The 24796-nt window shown below is 60.2% G+C and overlaps 1 protein-coding gene across 1 annotated transcript in view; it reads right to left on the bottom strand.

Annotated features, from left to right (window-relative positions):
- MAD1L1 (mitotic arrest deficient 1 like 1) overlaps positions 1-24796 on the bottom strand; it is a 144806-nt gene that overhangs the window by 115064 nt on the left and 4946 nt on the right. The window contains exons 5-10 of the mRNA XM_075527588.1: positions 24525-24649; positions 23834-23915; positions 23608-23738; positions 23405-23519; positions 21734-21795; positions 3365-3451 (exon numbers count right to left, since the gene is read on the bottom strand). Of these exons, the coding sequence (XP_075383703.1) occupies positions 3365-3451; positions 21734-21795; positions 23405-23519; positions 23608-23738; positions 23834-23915; positions 24525-24649 (602 nt within the window). The remainder of the gene's footprint in view (positions 1-3364; positions 3452-21733; positions 21796-23404; positions 23520-23607; positions 23739-23833; positions 23916-24524; positions 24650-24796) is intronic.

The following is a 24796-nucleotide window of genomic DNA, read 5'->3' as shown; positions in this document are numbered from 1 at the left end:
CTCCTGTCGGGCCATGGGAAAAGCAGCACACACAGAACCGGCCACTCTGACGGCCAGAACACAAAGAAGCAAGAACGTGCAAGGCGCTCAGGCAGTCGGGGTGGCGAGGGTGAGGCCAGAGGTCATCAGCCCCTCTTCCACTCTCTCCCTCCCGAAGAGCCCCATCCCCAGGGGACACCAGAAACAGGCAGAGTCTGCCCCCCCCCAAACATGCTGTGTCTGCACGGCTGGCTGGAGGGGGCAGTGTGGAGACTCCAGCCCAGGACTCCAGGATGCCCCCTCAGACCTTACACCCAGACTTGGCAGAGAGTTCAGACATGAGTCCAGATGTCCCCACAGCTCCCTACCCCTAATGGGGTGAGGGGGAAGAGGGGGCTGCTGAGTGCCAGTCAGGGAGCTCCTGTAGCCAGGACAGTGCTCGAGAACAGAGAGTGGGGGTGGGCAAGAGGGGCAGCAGGGTAAGCATTGGGCTGTTCACTGAAAGGTCGGTGGTTCAAACCCACTGGACACTCCTTGGGAGAAAGATGTGGCAGCCTGCTCCCAGGGGACTCGCCCTGGGGAACTCGTGGGCAGGTCAGCCACCACAATGGAGCTCTGTGCGTTGGGGCTGCCGTCGGAGGAAGAATGCAAGCAATGCCATTCCCACACCTCCCTAAGGCTGTTAGCGGTGAGGTGTCTAAGTTACACAGGTATGACCCCAGGTGTGCACACGGCCCGTTGTTAGGGTTGGGGTATCTGGGTTACACAGGTAGGGCCCCAGGTGTGTACATGGCTCACTGTTAGGGTTGGGGTGTCTGGGTTACACAGGTAGGTCCCCAGGTGTGCACATGGCTCACTGTTAGGGTTAGGGTGCCTAAGTTACACAGGTATGGCCCCAAGTGTGCACACGGCCCGCTGTTAGGGTTGAGGGGGTGTGCACATGGCTCACTGTTAGGGTTGGGGTAGCTGGGTTACTCGGTTAGGGCACCGGGTATGCACATGGCTCGGCTGTTCACCAGAAGGTTGGAGGTCGAGTCCCCAGGAAGCACCCCGGAAGAGAAGCCTGGTGATCTGTCCCCACAGCACACGTGGGGTCGCCATGGTCAGAGCCATCTGGACTGCAGCCACTGCCTCAGAGACCTAAGCCGGGCGTGTCCGCACTGTCCTCATAGAGGCAAGGAAGCAAGCCCATCAGGAGGGGCCGAGCCAGCTCCTCAGGAACCGGCCCGGCCTGTGGGCTCTGACCGGCTACAGTCGGTCCACCAGTGTGGTCAGCGAGGGAGGGCCCGCCTGGCAGACGGCGCAGAGTGCTGTCATCTGTGGGCAGGATGCTTCCAGAGCTGAATGCAGGGACTCTCACGTTTCATCGTCTTCCACTTCCCAACAATGAAAACTTATTAAAAAGCCCATGAATATGTAAATGCCATCTTAAATATGGAAATGCAAAACATGCAAGAAAACAGTCGGGTGTGAAATATGAATGCAGCTCGTCTTGAGAAGAGGCAGGCGTGGCGGGCACGCCAGCCCAGCCCCCATCGTCTCCACCACGGACAGTGAGGCCCGCTCTAGAGTGGAAACATCCCCCCCACCAGGGCCCAGGGGCGTGTGCTGCATGGACCCTGCCCTCAGCTGTGGCCCCATGTCTGAGGTGGCCCAGGGCTCCCCCGCCCCTCAGCTGCCTTCCCTGCTCCTCCGCTGGTGGACCAGGGACCAGAAAGTAGCTGGCAGGGCTTCAGGGGCTCCCACGTCCCTTGGGACAGCTCCTGGGGTGTGGCCAGCAGAGGGTCCCTGGGGGCACGACACCCCCCACCCCACCCCCACCCAGGTCCCTCTGCTCCACCACTCCACCGCCAACCTGAATGGTCAAGGCATATACAAGAGCCAGAACACGGAGGGTGGTGCCCGGTGGGCACTGCCCTCCCCTTTCCCCCAGCTCTCTGTGTGCCAGGCTCAGTTCACGCTTGCCCACCCGTGAGCATCAGCATCAGCCTGGCAACAGGCACACGAAGGCCAGAAAACTGGGCAGGAACAACAGGCGGGAGCAGGACGCGTCCACCACTCCAGACCAGGCCCGACTGCCGGCCCCACCTGCAGGCCCAGGCCCGGTGGGCATGCACTCAGACGGGCAGAGCAGCATGTCAGCGGGCGGCAAGAATCTCCCGTGCCTGTCACGGCCTCTCTGGCCTCTGGCTGCTCAGGGTGCCCTAACTCAAGACAGGGTGCAACGCAGGTGGTAAGCGGCCACAGGGAATGGGAGCCGGGGAGTAAGAGGCAGGCCGTGGGCAGGCTTGGGGACACCGCAGAGTGAGGACACATTAGCTGAACTGGGTCACAAAAAGGGACGCTGACCCCAAACTGCCCCATGATGGACGTGCACAAGGTCGTAGGACACTGGGAGGACGGCGACAGTGACCGACATGGCAAAGCTGCCAGGGGGCAAACGCTACAGGGAAGCCACATGGGGGCTGCCCGCCACCTACCGCACCAAGCCCAGGAGCCTTGGGGAGTTGGCAGGGAGCCCCGGGAGCAAGAGGCGGGCGCCCCTGGGGGCCAGAGCAAGCAGTGCCTGGCAGCAGGAGGAAGCGCAGCAAGGCTGCTCTGCCCCCTTGGCTCATTCTGTTTCAAACACAGCGTCAGACGAGGAGTCTCACTGGCAAACTGTTAGAGCTTCATTTCCGCCCGCCCCTGACGCCCGTTTCATCTGACGGGCTTTGAGCGCGGAGGCGCTTGTCCCCGTTGACTGATGTGTGTCCAACATGGCCAGGCGTCTCTGAAAGCCAGTGTTCAAAGAGACACCAGCTCCCATGCCTACACCTCCCTTTTAGCTGTGAGTGAATCACTCAAGAGCCACCTCGGAGGAGGGCGGGCACGCCCCCCCACCCCCAGTCCTGCAGGTGGAACTGAGACCCCGAGAACGTCTCCCTCCGTGCCTGGCTGTGCCATCAACAGCCCCCGGGCTGAGCAGTAGCCCACATGCACACAGAGAGGGCTGTGCCCCCGAGCAGGAGTCCCACAGCTGCTGCCCTTTGCCTGGCGGGGCACGGACCCCGTACAGCTACTGCCACTGAGGGTCTTCAACCTGCAGCCCAAGGTGTGCTGGCTGTGTGGGTGTTCTCCACAGCCCTTCCCCGAGGACACAACATGCACATGCACACATTCCAGCAGGCCCTGGTGCCCACACCATGAAACGGCCGGCTGCCTGGAGCCTCAGTGGCTGGAAGCACAGACGTAGCCCTCCTGAGGGTCAGTCTTCCCTTAGACACCCACACCAGTCCAGCTCCCCGGGGCTCTAGCTCTGGAGCCCTGAGACACAGCAAGTGTGGCCTCAGCGAGTCCTGGCGATGGCAGCCCAGAGCTGTGGGGAGCCCCCGCTTGGGGCACCTACCTGCTGCTGATGGTGCTGTTCTTCTCCTTGAGCGCCAGCTCTCTCTGCTGCAGCTCCACCACAAACCGGGAAAGATCCTCGGGGGTCCTGGGGAGAGAGACGGCGGTCAGGCCAGCTGCTCTGCCGGGAAGTGCCCCACTGGGGCCTGGTGCAGGTGGCAGCAGTCAGACCTATGTGCAACCCCAGCCCCCCCAGGGAGATGACGGTCCTGGGAAGGCACTTACTTGCAGGAGGACTCTCAGGGAAGGGACACAGGGCTGGTGCAGGCCGACCTGGCCCGTGACCATCCCTGGAAGGCATGGCACGTTTACTAATACAAGGTTCACAGCCTGCTCTCCTCTTGCATCAGAGACACTTTCTGGTCACCCAGGATGCCCTGCCCACTTCCTCCTGCACTACACCCAATGCCGCATCGCCTTCCTTTGCCCAGGGAACCCCAGGGTGGCCATGGCAAGGAGAGAGAGGAGGAACGCTGAGAAGCAGTGGATCTCAACTCACCAGAGCAGCAGAGGCAGGAAGCAGGGGAGTCAAGGACAGGAAGGGAGATGGGACATATGGCCCATGGCCTCCCTGAAACACCACCTCCTGTACCAGGAGACTGGAAGAACTGGATGGTGCCCGGCTACCGTGCCCCAACATGCTGACCAGAGAAGCTGAAGGCGGAGGGTCGGGAGATTTATGAAACAGAATTTCAAAATCTCCTGGACTGCAGACTTCTGCAGCCGTGGCGGGGGGCCAAGTGCCTGAAGCTACTGCTGGGAAACCTTCTTTGAGCCGTCAGCAGGAACGCACCCTGAAGCTGTGCAGCACAGGAATGGCAGGGGCTGGCTTCACCACGGTGCTTTCTAACACCCTCCACTCGGGATCAGAGTGCCGACGGAGCCTCAGGCAGGGAGGGTACTTGGGGTGAGACGGACACATGGCCTAAGGAAAGCCAGCAGTCACTGAACGGAGTGTGTGTGGGGGGGGGGGGGGCGGAGGTGACTGGCCTGCTGGACAGTCTCCACAGCAACTGCACATGAACTAAGCCACCACTTTTCCACAAAAGCCTACAATCCGGACCTATCCCTTGGCCAAGAGGCCCCCTCTGCTCGGGGAAGAGGATGACCAATCCCTGTCGGCCTACCAGGCGCCCCCCCACCCAGAGCCTCGGCCCAGCTGCCAGGCGGCGTGCCTGAGGACAGGAGTGGCTGCGAGGGGGCCAGTGGAGGAGCTGGAGGAGTGCGCCAAGTACCCTCACACCCTAAAAATAACACAAGGAACCAGGCCACTCCACAGCTTCCGCCGACCTCCTGGGCTGGCCCCGGCTGGAGGTGGTAGAAGTGGCCGTGCAGTCGCATCCCGGGCACTGGAGTGGCTGCTCGTGATGCCGCCTTTAGCTGTGAAGCCCTTCAATGTGGCCTGGGGGGAAAGGGGCGGGAAAGGGGGGGTTCTGTGCTTTCTGGGCAGCCAGCCAGGCCTGCAGCTCAGGGAGCCGATGGACAGCAGGGGAGCTGGGCCAGAGGCTATTCTGCAGTAGAGCAGCTAGTGCAGAGGCGAGGGCACCCACTGGGGCCCAGGACAAGGGTGAGGGCCAGTGGGGCTCAAGAACATGTCTCCCCAATCTCTGAGGGACACAAGCAGCGCACTGCTGGGGCCCTTGCCATGGTGATGACTCACTGGGTCTCTGCGATGAGAACGGAGAGGTGGGGTGGGGGTGCACTCGGAGGCTGGACTCTGGGGTGCAGAGTGAGAGGGAAGGAGGCCCAAGCAGCCCTTTTCCTCTCAAGCATGGCTGGTTGAGGAGTGACCCAGAGAAGCCTCCCATCCCCCACCTCCAGCAGAGATCAGTCATAGGTGCAACTCAAGGGCTGGGAGCCCAGCTCAAACGGGGGGACATGATTCAGCCGCACCTCCCTCACAAGCACGCTCATAAAACCTTGCTGCCAAATCCACTATGCCATCTCCTCTCTGGGGTCAGCAGTTCAAGCCCACCGGGCGCCTGTGGGAGAAAGGTGCACAGTCTCAGAAGCCCAACTAAAGGGACAGCTCTCCTTTGTCCTCTGGGATCACTGCGAATGGGGTCTGCTGACCGGATGTCACAGGCTTGACTCGGGAGAGGCTAAGCTGAGAGCAGGGCAGAGGAGGGCACAGACTGTTGCCACACAGAGAGCCCCAGGGAGCTGAGCCACTCCCTATGGCCAGAGACCCAGGAGCTGAAGACATGGTCCCCAGAGGTGGCATGGAGAGGGTGAGTCTGGGCCCCTCCCCATGGTCAGAGAACAGGGAGCTGGCCAGGAAGACCAGCACAAGGCTTCCTTTCCCAATTTCAGACCAGCCCTCACGGGGTCCCTCCCGCCTCGGAGCGGCAGGGAGCGTCAAGAACAGAACAGGGAGCTGAACATCAAGGCACCGGCTTCCAGAGAAACAATCAAAGACAGAGTAGGAACAAAGACCGCGATGTGCCACGGAAACACCACCACGAGCCGCAGTCGGCGCCAGGCAGAGTAGGGGGTGGGGGAACCATGGTGCTCAGAATGAGGGGGAAGTGGAAGTGAGACTTTCCCAGTGGGAGGCCTGGCCAGGATCCCCGCAGGCCCTGGGCAGAGGAAGCCTGATCAGGCAGCCAGCAGGGAGGACAAGAGGAGGCCATGCCCTTCTACAAGTGGGCTGGAAGGGAGGGGAGGACATGCTCAGGACAGACTGGAGCACGTGCTTATGTCGGAGGTATGCACCACGTGTTCCCCTCTCTGTCAGGGGGCCATGTGGGGGTGGCTCGTGTGCCACCAGCAAGGTCACCAGTGGCGGATGGGTCTCAGCAGAGCTTCCGATGAAGTCAGACCAGGAGGAAAGGCCTAGTGATCCACTTCTGAAAACCAATGCAGGCCCTCGGCTCACAACGGAGCATTCCCTGCACACAGGGCTACTGCAGGGCAGACCACCACGAGGGCGTCGACTGCTGGACGGGACGTGGCATGTGGTGCAGGGCGGGCTAGGGAGGCCCTTGTGAGGCAGGCTGACCTGTGGCTACCAGGATGGACTCAGCCAGGCTGGAAGTGTGGGGGATGCAGGAGCCTGAGATAGTGATGCTGGGCCGCGCCGCGATGACTAACAGGGACCAGGAGCACCCAGCAGAGGGTCTGGTGAGAGTCCATCCTTGAACGGCAACCGCAGAGGAGGAGGGCTCAGCGTGCTGAGCGCGCGTGAAACGGGCAGCGAGGCGGCCAGTGAGAGGGGCAGTAGGACAAAGCACAAAGAACAGGCTGCAGCCCGGGTACACTCTCAGGATGCATGTAAAGGGAAGCCAAGTCCACTCACAGCGACACTGCAGGCACAGGGCCCTATGGCCCCAGCACTGTGATCTTGGGGGATGCGGCTGGCCCCGCTTTCTGGCTCAGAGCGGCGGCTCCCTCACAAGCACAGAGAGCGGGACTCCACAAAGAGCGGCGGCAGGCCCTTCTCCGCAGGGATTAGTGTCCTCCCTTATCTACTACCTGTGTTCACTGCTCTCAAAGACAAACCAAGTGCTCGGCCCAGCACTTGGCTGCCCCACAGGCAGAGCTGCCCACGGCGGCCATCTGTGTAGAAGCAGTGGCTGCTGCCTCCTCCCACAGACTGACTTGCCCACCCTGCAGCTGTCGGCACGCCACTTAACCCACCACACCACCAAGGCCTTTTACCAAGGCAGGCACAAGTCACAGAAGACTAAAAGAAAGTCCTGAAGGTGAACAAGCAGCCATCTAGCTCAGAAGCAATAAAGCCCACATGGAAGAAGCACACCAGCCGGTGCGATCACGAGGTGCCAAAGGGACCAGGTATAAGGCATCATGAAAAAAAAAAAGTATGTGTATATATATGTGTGTGTGTCTGTGTGTGTGTGTGTGTGTGTGTATATATATATATATATATACATATATACATACCATAGTGAATGAAGGGGGAAGTGCAGAGTGGAGACCCGAGGCCCAAATGTTGACCACTGGAGATCCCCTCATAGAGGGGTTTAGGAGAGGAGATGGGTCAGTCAGGGTGCGAGGTAGTACTGATGAAGAACACAGCTTTCCCCCAGATCCTGGATGCTTCCTGCCCCCAACTACCATGATCCGAATTCTACCTTGCAGGACTGGATAGGGCAGAGGTTGTACACTGGTGCATATGGGGGCTGGAGGCACAGGGAATCCAGGGTGGACGATACCTTCAGGACCAGGGGTGTGAGGGGCGATGCTGGGAGAGTGGAGGGTGAGTGGGTTGGAAAGGGGGAACCGATTACAAGGATCCACATGTGACCTCCTCCCTGGGAGACGGACGGCGGAGAAGGGGGGGAAGGGAGACTCCGGATAGGGCAAGATATGACAAAATAACAATCTATAAATTATCAAGGGCTCATGAGGGAGGGGGGAGGGGAAGGGAGGGGGAAAAAAAGAGGACCTGATGCAAAGGGCTTAAGTGGAAAGCAAATGCTTTGAGAGTGATTAGGGCAAAGAATGTACAGATGTGCTTTATACAATTGATGTATGTATATGTATGGATTGTGATAAGAGTTGTATGAGCCCCTAATAAAATGTTTTTTTAAAAAAAAAGAAAGTCCTGCTGCCACCTTGCCCCCCTGACTTATGGAGGGGGGTATGGGGCATGGTGGAGTTCTCAGGAGCATAAGCTGTGATTCACGGGAGACCCTGCAGGACAGGGTGGAACCGCCCCTGTGGGTTTCCAAGACTGTAACTCTTTACGGGAGTACAACACCCCAACTTTCCTTGGAGAGGGAGGCTTTACCTGTGGTAAAGCAATGGAAAAAGGCACCCCTCACCGATGAGTCTCTCCGAAGGAGTCAACGTGAGTTTGGGACGGGCCGACCTCTGTGATCTCCCTGGACATAATGCAGCCATGCACCATGCGCATGCACCTCTGGGCATGTGACATCAGGGAGATTGGCAGCAATCCCAGACGCGCATGCGCCCAGCCACAGAGCTTCCAGGCACGTGATGTCAGCAAGCTCGAAGGAGCTGGAAGAAGAGGTCCAGGTTCCCTGGAGACGTCACCAGCTGTCTGTAATGCTCAGGAGTTGCAGGGAGACACCTACAGGCAGACCCATGATGGGAGCACGCCCACCTACGCCACAAACTGCCACGGGACAACACGCTACAGAGCTTGTGGAATGTCCACAAAGCCAGGCCACGACCGGAGAAACCATTCAATTCAAGAAGACTGTAACTCTACAAAGGCTGCTTTCTGCTGGCAGAATTGAAATAGAAAAAATCATCAAAAGCCAAACAAATCAATCTGAAAAACCCCCAAGTGGAAATCAAAGGCAGACTTCTAATAACAGGATTTACAAAAAAGACAGAAAAATGAAAACAAGAAGCAGAAACTGCTTCCAGAGCAACGAAACCTGCAATGATCGGGGAGACTTACAGTGGTGTGTTCATGCCTCAAGAAAGGGAGGTCTCGAACCAGGGCTCTTGGAGGGAAAAGAAAGCGGAGCAAGCAGAGAGAAGAATAAAGAGCAGCGTGTGCTAAACTGTACGTCACTCTGGATCAAGTCAATGCAGGCTCACAGTGCCCCCACAGGACGGGATGGGACTGCCCTGTCAGGCAGGATCTGCCTGTGTCTACAGTACCACTAGGCGGGCATTCCGACCCAAAAAACCTCACCGCCGCAGTGATGCCAACTGGCAATGACCCTCCAGGGCAGGGTAGAACTGCCCGTGGGTTTATGGGAGGAGGAAGCCTGCTTCATCCTTCTCCCACAGAGCGGCTGGCTTTGAATGCTGGCCATGTGGCTAGCAGCCCAACACACAACCACTGTGCCACCAGGGTGCCTTCGTGGGCAGGATCAGCGTGGGATTAAGGCCTGACCTTAGTAGAGGGTGGACACACACACACCACACTCACACTCATGTACTCACCACACACACGCTCACACGTATTCACACTCATACGTTCACACACACTCATACATTCACACCGATACTCACACACGCAGGATGTTGCTTCCCTGGTTGAGCTTCCCCTGTGAGCTCAGCCTCAGACAATGCACACCAAACAGGAAGGGATAGACAGATCCCACAATGACCTCTATCTCATTAGAGAAAGGGAATCCGTGGTTAGGGAAAAACAAACAATCCTTCCTAGAAGAAAACCCAGGGGGCCCAGATGGTGTCCCTGGAGAACTCTACCACACACCTACGCAAGAATTAAGGACGCTGACGACAACAGAGGAGGAGACCACTGCCAGCTCCTCTGGGCAGACGTGACGTCCAGAGCGGCTCCCTCGAGGGGCCCGTGTTACCCAGAGCCCACAGCAGCCAGGCCTGACCCAGCGGGGATGGACACGTGGCCATCAGGGCCACCTGGAGGTGTCACTGGGACCCCGGAGGCCAACTGAATGTGCCTCCAAATGTGGGTGGGGCTGAGGGTGCAGCGCTTCGGCAACGTGAGAGGAAGGAGTTCGTTAGGGGCTCACTCAGCAGGCTAAGGCCGGGGTGGTGGCACGGCCGACTCGAGTCTCGGGCCCCCCAGAGCAAGGTAGGGGCCTTGACAGCCTTGGGGAACAAAAGGACTTCATGCCAGGGCTGCAGCCCTCCACACCCTGGCGGGTTATAAGCTGGCAGAAAGTGAGCACATACATAGCCCTCTTCAGCTTTACCAACTGTCCCCCTGGGGACGGAACCCACAGAAACCAAACCCACTACCGTGGGGCTGAGTCTCATCCCACAAACTACCACCCCGAGCTCACAGCCATTGAGTCACTCCACACAGGACAGGGTAGTACAGCCCCTGGGGGTTTCCGAGGTTGTCACTCTTTAAGGAGGCAGACAGCCTCGTCTTCCTCCCTCAGAGAGAGCAGCGGAGGGCTTGAACCCCTGTCCTTCCCGTTAGCAGCCCACTGTGACCCCACAGAACCAACAGGGCTCCCTCCAGTCCACACGCACAGACCCACTGCTGTCAAGCCAGTGCCCACACAAAGGCACCCAGCAGGAGGCAGCTTGGCGATGTGTTCCAGAAAGCATGGTGTTGAGGGAGCACAGCCGAGTGTGCAAGGCCAAGATGTGAGGGTCCCCTTAGTGACGGGGCTGCAAGCGTCCAACTCCTGCCCAAGCCCTCGTCCCACCCAGCCTCTGGAATCCAGTACACAGAACGGCAAGGGCGTCCTACCACAGTCCACACAACAAGAGGCCTCTCGCTGTCCCTGTGCTACAGTGTCTGCACGCAAGCACACACGATGCAGGGTTGGAGAGCTGGGAGGACATGCCGCCATCTTTCCCCTGCATCCTCCCACCAGTGCCACACAGGCCTCGGGACCGCAGACAAAAGCCACACCCAGACCCTTTCCCCAACGTGGGGACACGGTCATTGGGAATGCTGAGTTCACAGATGGGTAAAATGCAGTTTCTACAAACCGCTTGCTTTTTCTGCTCTGTCACACCTGAAGCTGCTCTTCTGGTGGCTGAGGACAAGCCCTCTTGGTTTCTCACTGTGTCCTGGAGGGCATGTGCAGAGGGAGGCCATGTCCCTGGGTGGCCAGGCTGCTCTGGCTGGGGCCCCACCTTGCTGGCACCGCCAGGCCTTCCGCTGCCCCCTCGCACGCTGACGAAGGCAGTGCCATGTTGGTGAGGAAGCAGGAGGCGGGAGCCGTTGTCAGGTGCATCACAGCGAGCCTCACGGTGTGCAACCCTCGGGAACACGGCCCAGCCCTGGGCCACCCTCCCCACTGTGGGTATGTCTGAGCCCGTTGATGTCACCACTGTCATGCCGTCTCGTCAAGGGTTTTCCTCTCTTTGGCTGACCCTCCGCTTTGCCAAGCACGATGTCCTCCTCCTGGGACTGGTCCCTAGACGAGGCCTCCCATCCTTGTCACCCTCCTGAGGCAGGTCTGCCTGTGCTTTTCAGAAGTACTGGGATCCCCATGCTGCCTCCGTTCTTCTCCCCCTTCCTTAGTCAGCGCCCAGCAGGCCGTGAGGAGACTGAAAAGACCTGGCTTGGGCCAGGTGCTCCGTGGTCCTCGGACTAGCATCCTTGCCCTTCAGCACGTGGAGGTCTCGTGCAGCAAATCCACTCACCTCCGACGCACAGAGAACTGCCCTTTGGGGTGACTGGGCTGTGACCTTCCGAGAGCACCAGCCTCATCTTTCTCCCGAGAAGCGGCTGGTAGCTGGGAACTGCAGACCTTGCAGTCAGCAGCCCAGTGCATAACCCACTCCATCATCCGGGCCCCTGAGTCTCGTGAGGGGCCTTCGAGTCAGAGGCCCCAACAAACTGATTCCCGTGGGCTCTGCGGGGAGCGGATGATGAAAAAGCTCCAAGGAAACTGACAAGCGCCACAGAGAGAAGCCAGGTCAGCAGTGACGAGGACTCTGTCTCCACCAGAACAGCACATGCACCTGCCCGCTGCACCTCCTACGCTCCAAAAGCCTCTCGCTGGGACGGACGCCTTACCTTGCCCACCCGACAGCCCTGACTTCTGCTCCCCAAACTCGAAGCCCGTGAAGAAGGGAGACCACTGGACACAAACACAAACACACCCCTGAAGATGCCACAGCTGGCTCCTGGAGGAGGGGGGGGGGGTTATAGAGTGTGTCCACCTGGGTGGGGGCCACATGAGAAGCAAAAGGTCGGCTTCCGAGGGGCTGTGCTGACGTGGCATGACACATCGAACTCCCCTCTGATTCCTCAGAAAGCAGCTGCACTCTGGGGCTCCGGCAGGCCCCACTATGGAAAGAAAAGCCTGCCGCCGCAGGAAGGCCGGCCCGTGCTGACGCCAGAGGGTGCGCAAGGAGGGGTGGGAGTGAAGCGCAGCCTGGCTCCTTGGGAACGGGTTCTCCAGGGAATAAAGTTACAAAGGAAAATGGGAAAGGTCTGCCCCTTCCCAAAGGTGGATGGGTGCAGGCTTCTTTCCTGCCCCCATTTCCCCCATGAATCCACGTCCCGCCCCAAGGAGATGCCAGGAAAGGATGTCATTAATAAATTTATTTCCACTTGCTTTTCAATGGTGCTGAAAAGTATATGCAAATCCACCCATAATTAGGTTTAAAAATTCCATTCCGTGGGATAATCAGACTTCAAAAAACTCAATTTTAGTTTTAATCAGATTTTAACAAGGATATTAAGTCCATTTCGTGGAGAAAAGGGGAAAACTGTGAATTTAACACAAAATGTATTCAAGCTTAGCCCTGGGAGATAATTAAATAAAATTAATTTGGCAAGGGTTGTCAGTAAGTGGAGGCGCTCCAAACAGCACCCAGCGTCTCTGATGGCTACAAAGACCACCCCTACTGTACACACAGGCAGACACTGGCCAGCCAGCCACGCACTGTCCTCTTCCCAAGAGCAGGCATGAAGGGTCTAACACCAGCCGGCCCTCAGGACCAGCGCCTGCTGGTCGCCTGGGAAGAGAGAGGAGGGCGGGGACACACTCGGCCTGCCCCAGGGGGGTCCTAACACCCGCTGGGACCAGGACTAGGAGTCAGCATGGTGGCAGCTGGGGAGGGATGGGTCTGAATCCATCCAGACCACTGCAGTCGAGTGGAGAGTCGAGGCACCAGAGCCTGGGGCCACGTGTGTCAGAACAACGCTCCCGAGGCTCTCTCTGGATGCAGGTTGCTAGGGCTCTCGGCCAAGGTGCCTCTGGAGGTACCTTTCAGTGAGTACCTCAGTACTTAAACACCTGCGCGCCCCGCCCCCACTCCCAGGACTCCACACCCCAGTGCGTGGGGCTGTTAGGTGCCATCGAGTTGGCAGTGGCCAGGTGCCTAACACCCAGAGCAGCCTAGTTCTGCACCATCCTCCCAAGGCTGACACGCAGGCATCCGCTGTCGCAGTCGAAGCCCAGGTGAGGAGTCAGCGAGCCAGCCTGCAGGGCACCCAGCCCATTTACGGGCGACTGCTTCCTGGGGCACAGCTGGCCACTTCCTGCGGCCCTTCACGCTGGGATGGCCCAGGGGCCTGCTTCTACCGACACGCCCTGCCCTGACGGAAGCCTCACACCCTATGAGTCTCCAGAGACCCTGAAAAGCTGGGGACTGGGCCAGAGCTGACAGTTGCAGTCCCCCAACCGCAGTGACTCCCGACTGGGCCCTTTCCAGAAAAGGTCAGCTCGCTGCTGCCATATAGCCATCCCTCCTCGCTCTGGGACTCCGGTGGTTCACGTTAAAATCCAAGAGAGAGAGAGAGAGAACTCCTGCCACCTCGTCTTTGTAGCTGAGGGATGGCTGGAGCTTCAAGGAGTTGGTGCAAACAAAGTGGCGACCCCTGGAGAGCTCTCCGGGGCAATGCAGCCAAGCTCTAGTAAACAACGTTAGCATCGGGGCGACTGGCTCTCTTCCCATCCCCGCTGGTAGACACCCTGACCCCTGCCGCCAAGTCCACTCCAGGCCACTGTGGGCATGACAGCCCCACGGGTCTCAAAGGCTATAATCTGTACAGGAAGGAGCCCTGGTGGTGGTAAGGGTCAGGCGTTGGGCTGCTAACTACAAGGTCGGAGGTTCAAACCCGCCAGCCACTCCATGGGCGAGAGACGAGGCCGTCTGCCCTGATAGAAGTTGATGGGCTTGAAAACCATCCACAGGGTGACCAGGAGCTGCTTTAGGAAGCCCCAACAGGCCTCCATGGAGGGGTCAGGTCTAGTCACACTGTGCAGTCAATAAAAGTGGCATTTTGATTTAAAGCCGTCGGCTCTGAAAGACGGGTGACGTGCCTGCCTCTTGTCATTACAACCCTGGTGGAGGCAAATGCCCCAGAGGCCGAGACGCACGAAAAGCCTTTGCCAAACAGAAGGTGCCTCCGCCAGGGAGGGAAGCAGGAGCGGGCGCTCTCCGCCAACGCAACCCCATCAACCCCTGCCATCAGTTCAGGAGCAGGCAGGCAGCAGTGCGCGGGCAGGGGGCACAGAGCGAGCCGCCCCTCCTGGGCCCGGGGAGGGCTGTTTAGCTCCATGAAACTGAAGCGTCGTTTGCACGTAATAAAAAATTAATTGCTAATCTCCCAACTCCGCCGCCTCCGCGAACAAGATAGTATTGTGTTGCCACCTCAGAAGTTAAACGCTTCCTCTCCCAAGTAATTACGGCTCTTCCTCTACCTTGCCGGGCGCCGCCTCCCTCGGCACCAACTCCAGAACCTGTGGGGAGGGGTCGGGCTCAGAGCAAAGGCAGGCAGGTCAGCCTGCCAGCGGGCTGGAGGCCCTTCCTGCCAAAGTTCAGCTGGGCGCCATCAGGCCTGAAAGAGAAGCCCACAGCTGATGGGCCCCCCGCCTGCCTCTGTGCGTGTTCTGCACGGGCTCAGCCGACGGGCAGCTCCCCAAGAGGTGCCGGACGTGCCAGCACAGGCTGCTGGGCTCAGAAAAAGGCAGGCCCCAGCTGCACGGCACCATGTGGCCAGCCAGATGGCTGGAGGGCATAGAGGGCAGAGCCCACCAGGCTCAGGAGCCAGCCAAGCACCCCAACAAGGCTGCCAAGAACTCCAGGCATGACCTTGACCAGGGCACCCCCGCTCAGCCACTCTGGTTCCCCCTGTGTAAGGGGAGGTGACGTCAGTGCCACCCTATGCACGCAGCTGTCAGCGGAGACTGAGGAGTGGCCTCTCTGTACAGCATCTGCACAGCCACACCTCCGTGGTCCCATGGCTTCAACCAAGTGTAGACCCTCGTAGAACACAGCCTGTCCTCAAAGACACCCACCCCTAGCGTCTAGTGAGCCCCCAGTGCCTGGCCTAACAAGGAGCCCCACTCTGGCACCACGAGAGCTAGATGTCCCCTGCCTCCTAGCTCAGGCAGGGGACCCTCTGCACCTCCCATCAAACACCGCGGGTCCTTGGGGAGCAGTCTTCACACGAAGTGAAACACAACCGTCTGTGGACGGGGACCCAACCGACGGAGGTGCTGAGTGGCATGCTGAGATGGAGAGATGTCACCAGCCGCTGTCGGGCAGCCTCCCGATGTGCCAGCTCTCCGCACCCCCCACCCCCACACACAGCACAGCTGGCAGGGGGGAGGTTTCCAATGGGCAGGACCAACCACCAAGCCTGATGAGCTTCCAAAGACCCCCCAACATCAGACAAGGGGTCAGCAGGCCAAAGGGAGGGTCTGTCCAGACAGGTGGAGTGGTGGCCACAGACCTGCTTCCTGGGAACCAGCAGCCAAGGGTAACAGGAGGCTGCTGTTGGGTCGGCTCTGACCCAACTGCACTACAACAGAACGGAACACCATCCCCCCTGCGCCAGCTACACGGTCATTCCCATGCTTGAGCCCACGGCGGCCGCCACAGTGTGAGTCCCCATCGAAGGCCTTCCTTCCTTTCCACTGACCCTCTACTTTCACCAAGAGTGAGGTCCTCCTCAGGGACTGCTCCTCCGATCACATGTCCAAACTGCAGGAGGCAGAACCTTGCCCCGCCCATCTGAGGGCCGCTCTGACTGCAGTCCTTCCAGGAAAATGTGTTTGTCTTTCTATGGTGAACCTCTCCTCCTCTGCTCCACTCTGCAGCAAGCAGGTCTCAGGTCCTCTCTGACATCATGCTCTCTGAGAACTGGAGCCAGGCTCAGAGCCCAGGGGCACTAGACCTACGACGTGGCAGGCTCAGGACCCAATACACAGCACATCTATAGCCGGATTCGCCTAAATGGTGCGGTGTGATGAGCGACTTTCCTGCCATGGTCTTGTGGCTTCAATCCAATGGCTGGGTGGGATTTGGCAAACAAAGGTGGTCAGCCACCCCCGGGGCTGGCTGGCGGAGAATGTGAGCAAGGTGCACGGAGCCAGAGTGGGAACTGCTCGGTCTGCCATCCCCCGCGACTTAGCACGAGCTATCCAGACACAGAAAAGGGAACTGACCAGGTCCCCGTGCTGGGACTCTCCGAGACCCAGCAGTCAGAGCGCTCAGTAAGAGCAGGGCATGAGAGGGGAGCAGACGGCAGGGGAGATGGCACGGCGATGGAGCCCAGCAGCTCAGGCTGGCATCCTGGTGGCATGGGGACTTCCGGACACTTGTTGGGGGAGCTCAAGAACTTTGGGACACCTGCCCAAACTGGGCACAGACTGGACTGGGAAGCCAGGAGGCCTGCCTGCAGGCATGACTGAGGTGAGCTGGAGCCTGAGCTGTGGCCCTGCTCCTTCCTAACAAAGCCCCCAGGGAGACTGGCCCCAGCTGGTGGAGGGACGGCCGTGCCGGTGGGGCCTGTCTGATCTCCCTCACAGGCATCAGCCAAGATGCTGATCTACTCCCCACCACCCCACCCCCGTGAAGGTAGAGAAGAAAGGACGCCCCCGCCACGCCATTCTGACAGCTGGTGTGTCTGGCAGCCTGGGCAGAGCGGCCAGGGGCAGCCGAGCGGGCAGAGGCGTCAAGAACGCCTCAGCAGTTGTTGGGCACGCTCACGGCTCACAGGCTCTGCTGATGGAACAGCTAGCAGGAGGCTGACACACAGCAGACCCGGTGAGCCGGGGCAGCACCCACAGCCTGCTGAGCGGCTACCACGGTAACCACCTCCCTTTTTTCCTCAGGGCAGGCCTGCTCCCACTCAGAGCCCCTGCCCGCTCTGCCCTGCTGACCCCAGCAGACAGCCCTGGCAGTCCCCGGGCACGGTAGGTGCAATTATGAGAGGTGGGCTCACCAACTGCCCCCCTCAACCCCATGTCTTCCCGGTAGGCCAAGCAGGCAGACCTCGGGAGGCTGGCAGGAAGGGGGGCTCAGGGCTGACTGCTAGATAGAGGCCTCTACTCTCCTGCCCTACCACTGCCCACATCACTGAAGGTAGGGTACTTGCTCCCCCACAGTCACAAGCAGTCCCCCACTGAAACCTGCCCTAACCCCTGCCCCTATCCAATTCTATTCCCACAAGCCCTTTGGGGCCGACACCTCTGCTGTTGGGGCTCAGCGCCTGTGGGCCCCCCCTCACTGGGTTCTTCTGGGTCCCTGGCATGCAGCTGGACCTCTGTGAGCACAGCCCACATCCCTGGGGTCGTCGCCCCAATTCACCACAGTCCTTTCCAGCTGTCCATGGACAGCTTCACCCACCTGACAGGAGGCGCAGCCAGAGAAATATCACAGGGAGCCCTGTAGAGGAGGGGAGCCCCACAGAGATACGGAGCCCCTGAAGAGCTGAAGGAACCCAGCACCTGGCAACCAACTCAGGGCAGCGGCCCGGGCCCCTGGGTGATGTGGGGTCCAGGAGAGCCAGGTAGCACCTCGATCTCTCCACCTCCTTCACCCCTCCCTCCGACCTCCCCGACACCCTAATGGGTCTCCTCCATCAGAACAGCCAGCCCAACACCGAGCCACTGTTTCCGACTCCCTCATGGGCACCACAGCTGACCCCAGACAGCCTGCCCAGCCCACACCCACCACTTCTCAGCACACCATGGCAGTTGGGGGTTTGGGGTGAATGGGTGGGTGAGGGACAGATTACTAGGAGATTGTGTAGGCCACATCAGCCCGTAGGCAGCTGTCCACACATCTAGAAACCACCAGCCCACGGGCAGCTGTCCACACGTCTAGAAACTACCTAAGAGCTCACCCCCCTGCACAGCAGTCATCAGGTAGTGCCCCACCCCCTTGTTCCCTGCTCCCCATGGCACACGGCAGCTCCAGCCAGGCTGGACAGGGGCACAGGGACCACGGCCAGGCCACAGGAGAGGTGCCAGCCTGTGCGTCACTCTCCTTGCCAGGCACAGAGGCAGCTGGGTCCTTATGAAGTGCCTGCTGTGTGGCATCCTGGTACCCCAAGACACCTAGACTGCGAGGCTGCGGGCGAAGAACCAAGGCCCTGCCGGAGCAGCGTCAGGGGTGGGAAAACAGCACACCGTGACGGGCACCAGCCTGAAGAAACACAAAGGGCACCAAATGCTGCCCCTCCCTTGCCCCCACCATGCCGTGGAAGACAGGAAGTCACGGGGTTTGGGGCTGAGCGAGCAGGCAGTGGGGAGTAGGGTGGGGGGCAGCGAGGACAGAGTGTGCGCGCACGGCTGGGGACCAGGGCCTGGATGGGGCAGGACGGGGCAGCATCAACCGCCATACTCTGAACAGCAATCATGGCTGCCATCACTGGGGCCATGAGAGAGCCTGGCCAGTCGTCAACTCCTTCCTGAGCACGAGACCAGGTCGCCCCACGCTGCCCTCCTAACTAGCCTAGACAGCTGTCACCTGGCCAGCCTGGGCAGCCTGGGCAGCGTCCAGCTCAGCACTTGTGGGTGTCCTTCCCAGACATGGCGATGTCTCAGCACTTTGGGGTGCGTGCTGAGGCCAGGCTGCTCTGAGTCGACAAGCAGGCGTCCATGTAACAGACTCAGGACAGGGCCAGGGGAAGCCATGAGAGTGTCCTGGTGGTGGGACCCTTACACACGGCTGGGGTGCACTCAGCCTGAGAAGCCCTGGGGTGGCGTCTCTGTGCATCTATCCCCCACCCCTGGCCATCTCTAGTGGGGACCCGTCAACAGCTTCTCAGGAGGTCAGTGTGCCCAGCCCTCCTCCACGTCCAAAGACACGGGCAGCAGGGGCAACAAATGCACACCAGCTTCGGAGGGTCGTTTGGCCGGAGCAGGCAGTTTGAAATGCACATCCCTGCCAACTGGCCATTCCTCTGGGAAGCAGCCTGCTAGCCAGTCCAGCCCTTCCCACTGCTGGGAGGCCGGAGACCAACCAGCCCAGCCAACCTGCTGCCCTGTCAACCCTCACCCTCGGCCCCATGTGCTTGGGTGTCTGGCCAGCAGGCAGTACACTGGTCAGTTGGGCCTTGGTCTAGTGACCGTGGGGACTGTGTGAAGAGCTGCTGAGGGCCCGCCCAGGGCAGTAGACAGCTGGCCAGTAATGTGAGGTTCACACTGCCCACGGAAGCCTCTAGCACTTTAATGAAGACCAGCGGGGCCCATCCTGGGGGCTCTGGGGAGCGACTGCACCAGAGATCACGGCTCCGAAGGCACTCCTGCTCCCACGCCACGGCACGCCATGCCACGCCAACCCTAGTTAATCCAAGCGGCAGGTAACTACTGTAGGCCTCCCAACTTGGGTGTTTTTCAGAGTGCGCTGGTCCCTGGCATTTCTGGAGATCACATTAGAGTCCGTCTGTCAGTTTCCATGGTGAGCTGGGGACGAGCAGACCACCAAGCTGATAGCACCAAGTCCTCCAAGTGAGGCTGAGCCTCCCCCCTTCACTCACCAACCCTCCGCCACATCCACCCACCGCCCAGCCCTGTGGGACACACAGCCTGCCCATGGGCTCCCGAGCTCTATGGAGCAGAAGGCCTCGTCTCTCCTGGGCAGTGGCTGGTGGGTCACAGGCTCAGCTGGCTGTTAGGGGCCCAGGCTTAATCCACTGTACCACCAGCCCCTGCATGTATTGGGGTCATCTTCCATTTCTCTCTGTGAGCTCTGGGAGTGCTGGTGGGTCAGTGATAGACAGCCAGACACCGCCCACTCCTCGGGAGAAAAAGGAGGCTCCTCGTAAGGACTGCCGTGCCCTATGTCCACGCAGCTGCTGTGAGCTGGGGATCGGTGACAGGGAGGGTCGCCTGGCATCTATAAGTTTCTCTCAGCAATGCCATGCATAGCATTTCCCAATCCTGCTCGCACTCTGCAGAATGAACCCCTACGTAGGACAGTGCTTGGGCTGGTTTTCTGCACTGCGAGTGGTCCCTGTGTCCAGTGATTCCCTGGTGGCACCATCCCATCTGTTTCTCCAATGGCCCGGTGCCCCTAGCTGCCACCAAGTGGATCATCAGGCCTCACAGCTCTGCAGACAGGACCGCTACAGGGCCTCAGCAATGCTGCCTCGTGCATCTTCCTGTCCACAGTTGAAGCAACCCAGAGCCTCCTGGTCAGCGTGGACCCCGCCTAGGACCCCATAGCTGGCCTTTGACCCATGGGGGGCTGGCGGATATGTCGGAGGCAGCTGTCACAGATGCCCTGGCTCGAGCTGACCCCTATCTACTCCTGGGCTGGGTTCTCATCCCAAGGCGGCGGCGGTGGGACACTGCTACCCACGAGTCTTCTCTCCTTCTTCACTCAGATGGGTTTCAGGACTGAGCCCCACCTTGCTCCCCTTCTCAGCCCCCTGGTCAGTTCTGCCTGAACTGACAGGCCGCCTCGCTTCTCCTTATAGAACCTTCAACTCCTACCCCCAACAGCCCTGCTCCCCAAGGATGGGCCCCACCAGGTGACAGTTCCACCACCCCTTTGCACCCCTCTCAACCTGGCCACAGAGCCAGCTGCGCAGCTTGGGTAGGCCTGAGGCCCACAGCCTGCAATGCTGTGGCTGCCCACCACCTAGTGGTGGCCGCTGGGACTGCGGAGCAGAGGCATGGCTAGGCCACCCACAGGGACGCCCCCACCCCAGCCCCACAGACAGGCCCACCACACAAGCTGGCTTCTTGGTCAGTCAGCTGGCTTCCCCTACCCCCCGCAAATAAATGTGAGCGTATGCACGTGTGTGTGCAGAGATCTGAGGCACAGGAAGGGGCCTCGCAGCCCTGCTGAGCACCCCGGAGCAGGGAAGCCCTACACACTGGCATCGCCCTAGAACTGGCCCCCACCAGGGAACATGCTTCTCCCACAGAGACCCCAGGCCACAGCCGGAGGCTCTCAGCACGGCGTCCTGTACCCTCTGTCCACTCCGTCCCTGGCAGGGACCACATCCCCACACAGCAGGTGAGGCAGGCCTGCCTGGCCACACGCCTCAGGACTGCACCACAGTGGCCAGCACACTCAGGGCCCACACAGGCTGGGCCACACACCCTGGGCGGGGAAGGAGGGGAAGCCCCTGAAGGTGGACCAGCCCCCGGGGCGGACTGCAGTCCAGGAGCTTCTGGAAGGGATGCAGCACCCCAAGGACCACACCCTGCACCCCTGGGGCTGGGGCCAGCAGGAAGCAGGACCCTCAGGCTGGCTGCCTGGGGTCCCGGCTCCAGGAGAAATGAGGGCAGTCGCTTATGACCGAGAGCTCAGAGCAGCCCCGAGGGGCAGTGTAACGAGCATGAGGGTCAGGGAGCACAGGGACAGCGCACTGCAGGGCCCAGGTCACAGGCACAGACAGCATTCCGAAGCCTGGGCCACAGGCAGGCAGGCTCCCGGCCAGGAGCAGCTGCAGGCCCATTGGAGACCTGGACTGGGACAGAACTGGCCACAGGGCCCTAGCTGCTGACCAGAGAACAAAATGGCCGGCAGCACTGACCACCTGGCACCCCACATCCATTCCCATGCTGGTAGCTAGCTTGGAGCTATGGAGGCCTGAGGAGACAGCGGTCACCCTCCATTACTCACCAACCACCTCCACTCACCCTGCTGGAAGTAGAGCAGTGGCCTCCAAGCACGGTGTGTCCCCAAAGTCGCAGGCACTTCCAGCAGGGCAGTCCCCATTCGAGCTGAGTGCCCGAGACCCACGTGTGCCCAAGGAAGCATACCCACCTACCTGAGCTGCAAACCCGTTGTCTTGTCCAGCTGCTCCCAGCTCTGCAGCCTTCCCAGCAGCCTCTGTGCGACACAAACACCCATCTGGTGAGTCATCCCGCCCTTCGCCCAGCATTCTACCACCCTCCTATCCTCTCTGTGGACCCCACGGTCAACCACCCATTACCTACTGACTACACACCACACCACTCAGCTCTCTGCAATCACCCTCCTCTACACACTGGTACTCGCCTCCTCCTTGCACTGTCACCCCTCACCTCACTGTCACCTCCTCCCTGCACTGTCACCTCTAACCTCACTGTCACCACTTCCCTGCACTGTCACCTCTTACCTCACTGTCACCTCCTCCTTGTACTATTACCTCCTCCCTACACTGTCACCTCCTCCCTGCACTGTCATCACCTCACTGGACTGTCACCTCCTCCCTGCACTGTCACCCCTTACCTCACTGTCACCACTTCCCTGCACTGTCACCTCTTACCTCACTGTCACCTCCTCCTTGTACTACTACCTCCTCCCTGCACTGTCCTCTCACTGTCACTTCCTCCCTGCACTGTCACCTCCTCCCTGTACTGTCACCTCCTCCCTGCACTGTCACCTCCTCCCTGCACTGTCACCTCTCACTGTTCACCTCCTCATTGCACTGTCAGCTCTTCCCTACACTATCAACTCATCCCTGCACTCTCCTCACCTCACTGTACTGTCACCTCCCCCTGAACTGTCACCTCTCACTGCACTGTGACCCCCTTCACCGTGCTATGGCTCCTGCCACGTCCTACACGCAGTGACAGTGAATTTGCTGTGTCCACTGAGCTCAGCCCAGGCCCAGCTGCTCCCTCGACACAAGCCCAGGTGTCAGCAGGGTGATTTCTTACAGGCGTGCTCACTGCACCACTGTGGCGGAGGGATGGCAAGTGGCCCAGGTGTGTGCCGCTCACCCATCACTGGGGGCCTGACCAGCAGCACTAAGGGTCTGAGAGGAAGGCGAGCTGCCTCCAGGTGGTGGCAGACAGCAGTGGGGTGCCAGCCCTCAAGCCTTAAGCTCTGGACAGGTGACCTATTTATTGGCTGCCCTTTTCAAGAACCAGACCAAAGCTGCGCTGTTACACAGATTACACCATGTTCCTGGGTGGGAGTCGGTCCCCCCAAAGCCCCAGGGCAGCCTGGGCACGTTCTGTGTTTGCACACGTTAGCCCCGCCCTGGGCCCACAAGGTGGCAGCGCCTGGCCGAGGCCGAGAGAAACTTCTGAAACCTGCTGTCAGAGGAGACCATGTAAGTACTGAGTCACCCCCACGCCCGTCCTGGTCCCTGAATTAGTGCAGGTGCCCAGCAAGCTACAGGGGTGCCCAGAGAAGACAAGTGGCTTGAGGGCAAACACTGTTGCCTCCACCAGCAGCTTCTAGCTCCGGCTCCTTCCCCACTGCACTCTCCACAGGAAGGGCCTACCCAGCCTCACAGGCCCCGTGTGGACCCTCTGCCAGGTGACCTGGTCTGCCCACACACTCTGCAGCAGAGAAGGGCCTCTCAACCTTTATTCTGCCTGCCACACCCACAGCAGCTTCGACACGTGGCAGGGGTGGCCAGCGGGACCACAGACCAGGGGCGTCCTGGTACCCCAAGAGCCGGCACAAGGAGGCTGAGTGGAGCGTTTCCGCAGCCGCCCGGCCTCACCTCCTTCTCCAGCTCCAAGGCCACCAGCTCCTCCTGCAGCTTCTCCTGTCGCCCGAGCCGCCTCTGGAGCCCCTCCAGCTCCTCCTGCAGCAGCCCGCTTGTCTCCTTCATCTCCCTGCGGGTCAGGGGCAAGCCTCCGTCACCCAGAGCCCCAGACCAGGGTGGCCACCCGCCAGGCCCCAGCCCCCCACCCTGCCCCTTACCGCAGACGGGCGTTCTCCTCCCGCAGCTGCTTCAGCTCCCGCTCTGCCTGGGGGAGCCGCCCCAGCTCCGCCCGCATGCTCTTCAGCACAGCCGAGTCCTGCTCCAGCAGACACCGCTGCTGCTCCAGGTCCTGCAGGTGAGAGGGCTCACAGCACAGCTCCACAGCCCACCACCCCATGCAGGGGTCCCTGCACCAGCGGGGATGACCAGGAGCGGGCCCCTCACCTTGACCTTCTGCTGGTGCTCCTCCCTTGCTTCCTGGGCAGCCTCCAGCTCCTGGACTTTCTGATTCGTTTCCTGCCACTTCCTGGGGAACAAGGAGGGACAGAGCTGGGGCAGGAGTGAGGGTACCCACGACGGACACACAGGCACACACAGATGTGCCCAGACACAGATACACACACAGATACACACTGGCACATACAGACACACACAGATGGTGCCCAGAGCAGGCGGGAGGGAGGCCTCTAGAGTGTACACACAGGTGCACACAGACACACAATCACACACATATGTGCACACGTTGATCCACACAAGCTGTCAGATGCACAGGTTCACACACACATGCAGACATGTACATAATGAGCCCGTTTGTACACATGCTCACGAATGTATGCGCAGACATATACAGACATGTACACATACTCTCAGAGGCGGGCACACAGAGACCACTGACAGGTCACAACCAGACATGTGCAAGCTCTAATCCCCCAACCAGTCCCAGCCCCCCACTCTGTGGGCCCAGTGCTCTTAGCAGGAGATGCCACACAGGAGCCTCACGAGCTCAAGCTCCCGTCAGAGACAAGTCCCCTAGAGCTCCTGCCCCAGACACACTCGGCCCTGTGGCCCACAATTGCAGGCCAGCACCTGCCCAAGTGCCCATCCCCAGGGCCCTGCTGAGAAGCCGGCCTCCCACCTGTGCTGCTGGTCCAGCTGCTCCCTCAGCTCCTCCTTCTCCGACTCCAGGCCTTTCATCTGCCTCTCCTGCTCCATCACACTCCACTGCAGCTCCGACAGCCGGCCCTTCAGCACGTTGATAGTCTGAGGGGTGGGGCACAACCTCCCATCAGCGACCCAAGACCAGGTCTGCCGCGGCCTCACCCAGCCTCCGTCCCCTCCTGTCCATCCATAGGCTCTCCCTCGGCGTGACCGCCAAGATGCTGGGGACACAGCCAGACCCTGGGAAAG

This window comes from Tenrec ecaudatus, chromosome 12, assembly GCF_050624435.1.
Source record: "Tenrec ecaudatus isolate mTenEca1 chromosome 12, mTenEca1.hap1, whole genome shotgun sequence".
NCBI classification, from domain to species: domain Eukaryota; kingdom Metazoa; phylum Chordata; class Mammalia; order Afrosoricida; family Tenrecidae; genus Tenrec; species Tenrec ecaudatus.
This window is presented reverse-complemented; position numbering and strand designations above follow the sequence as displayed.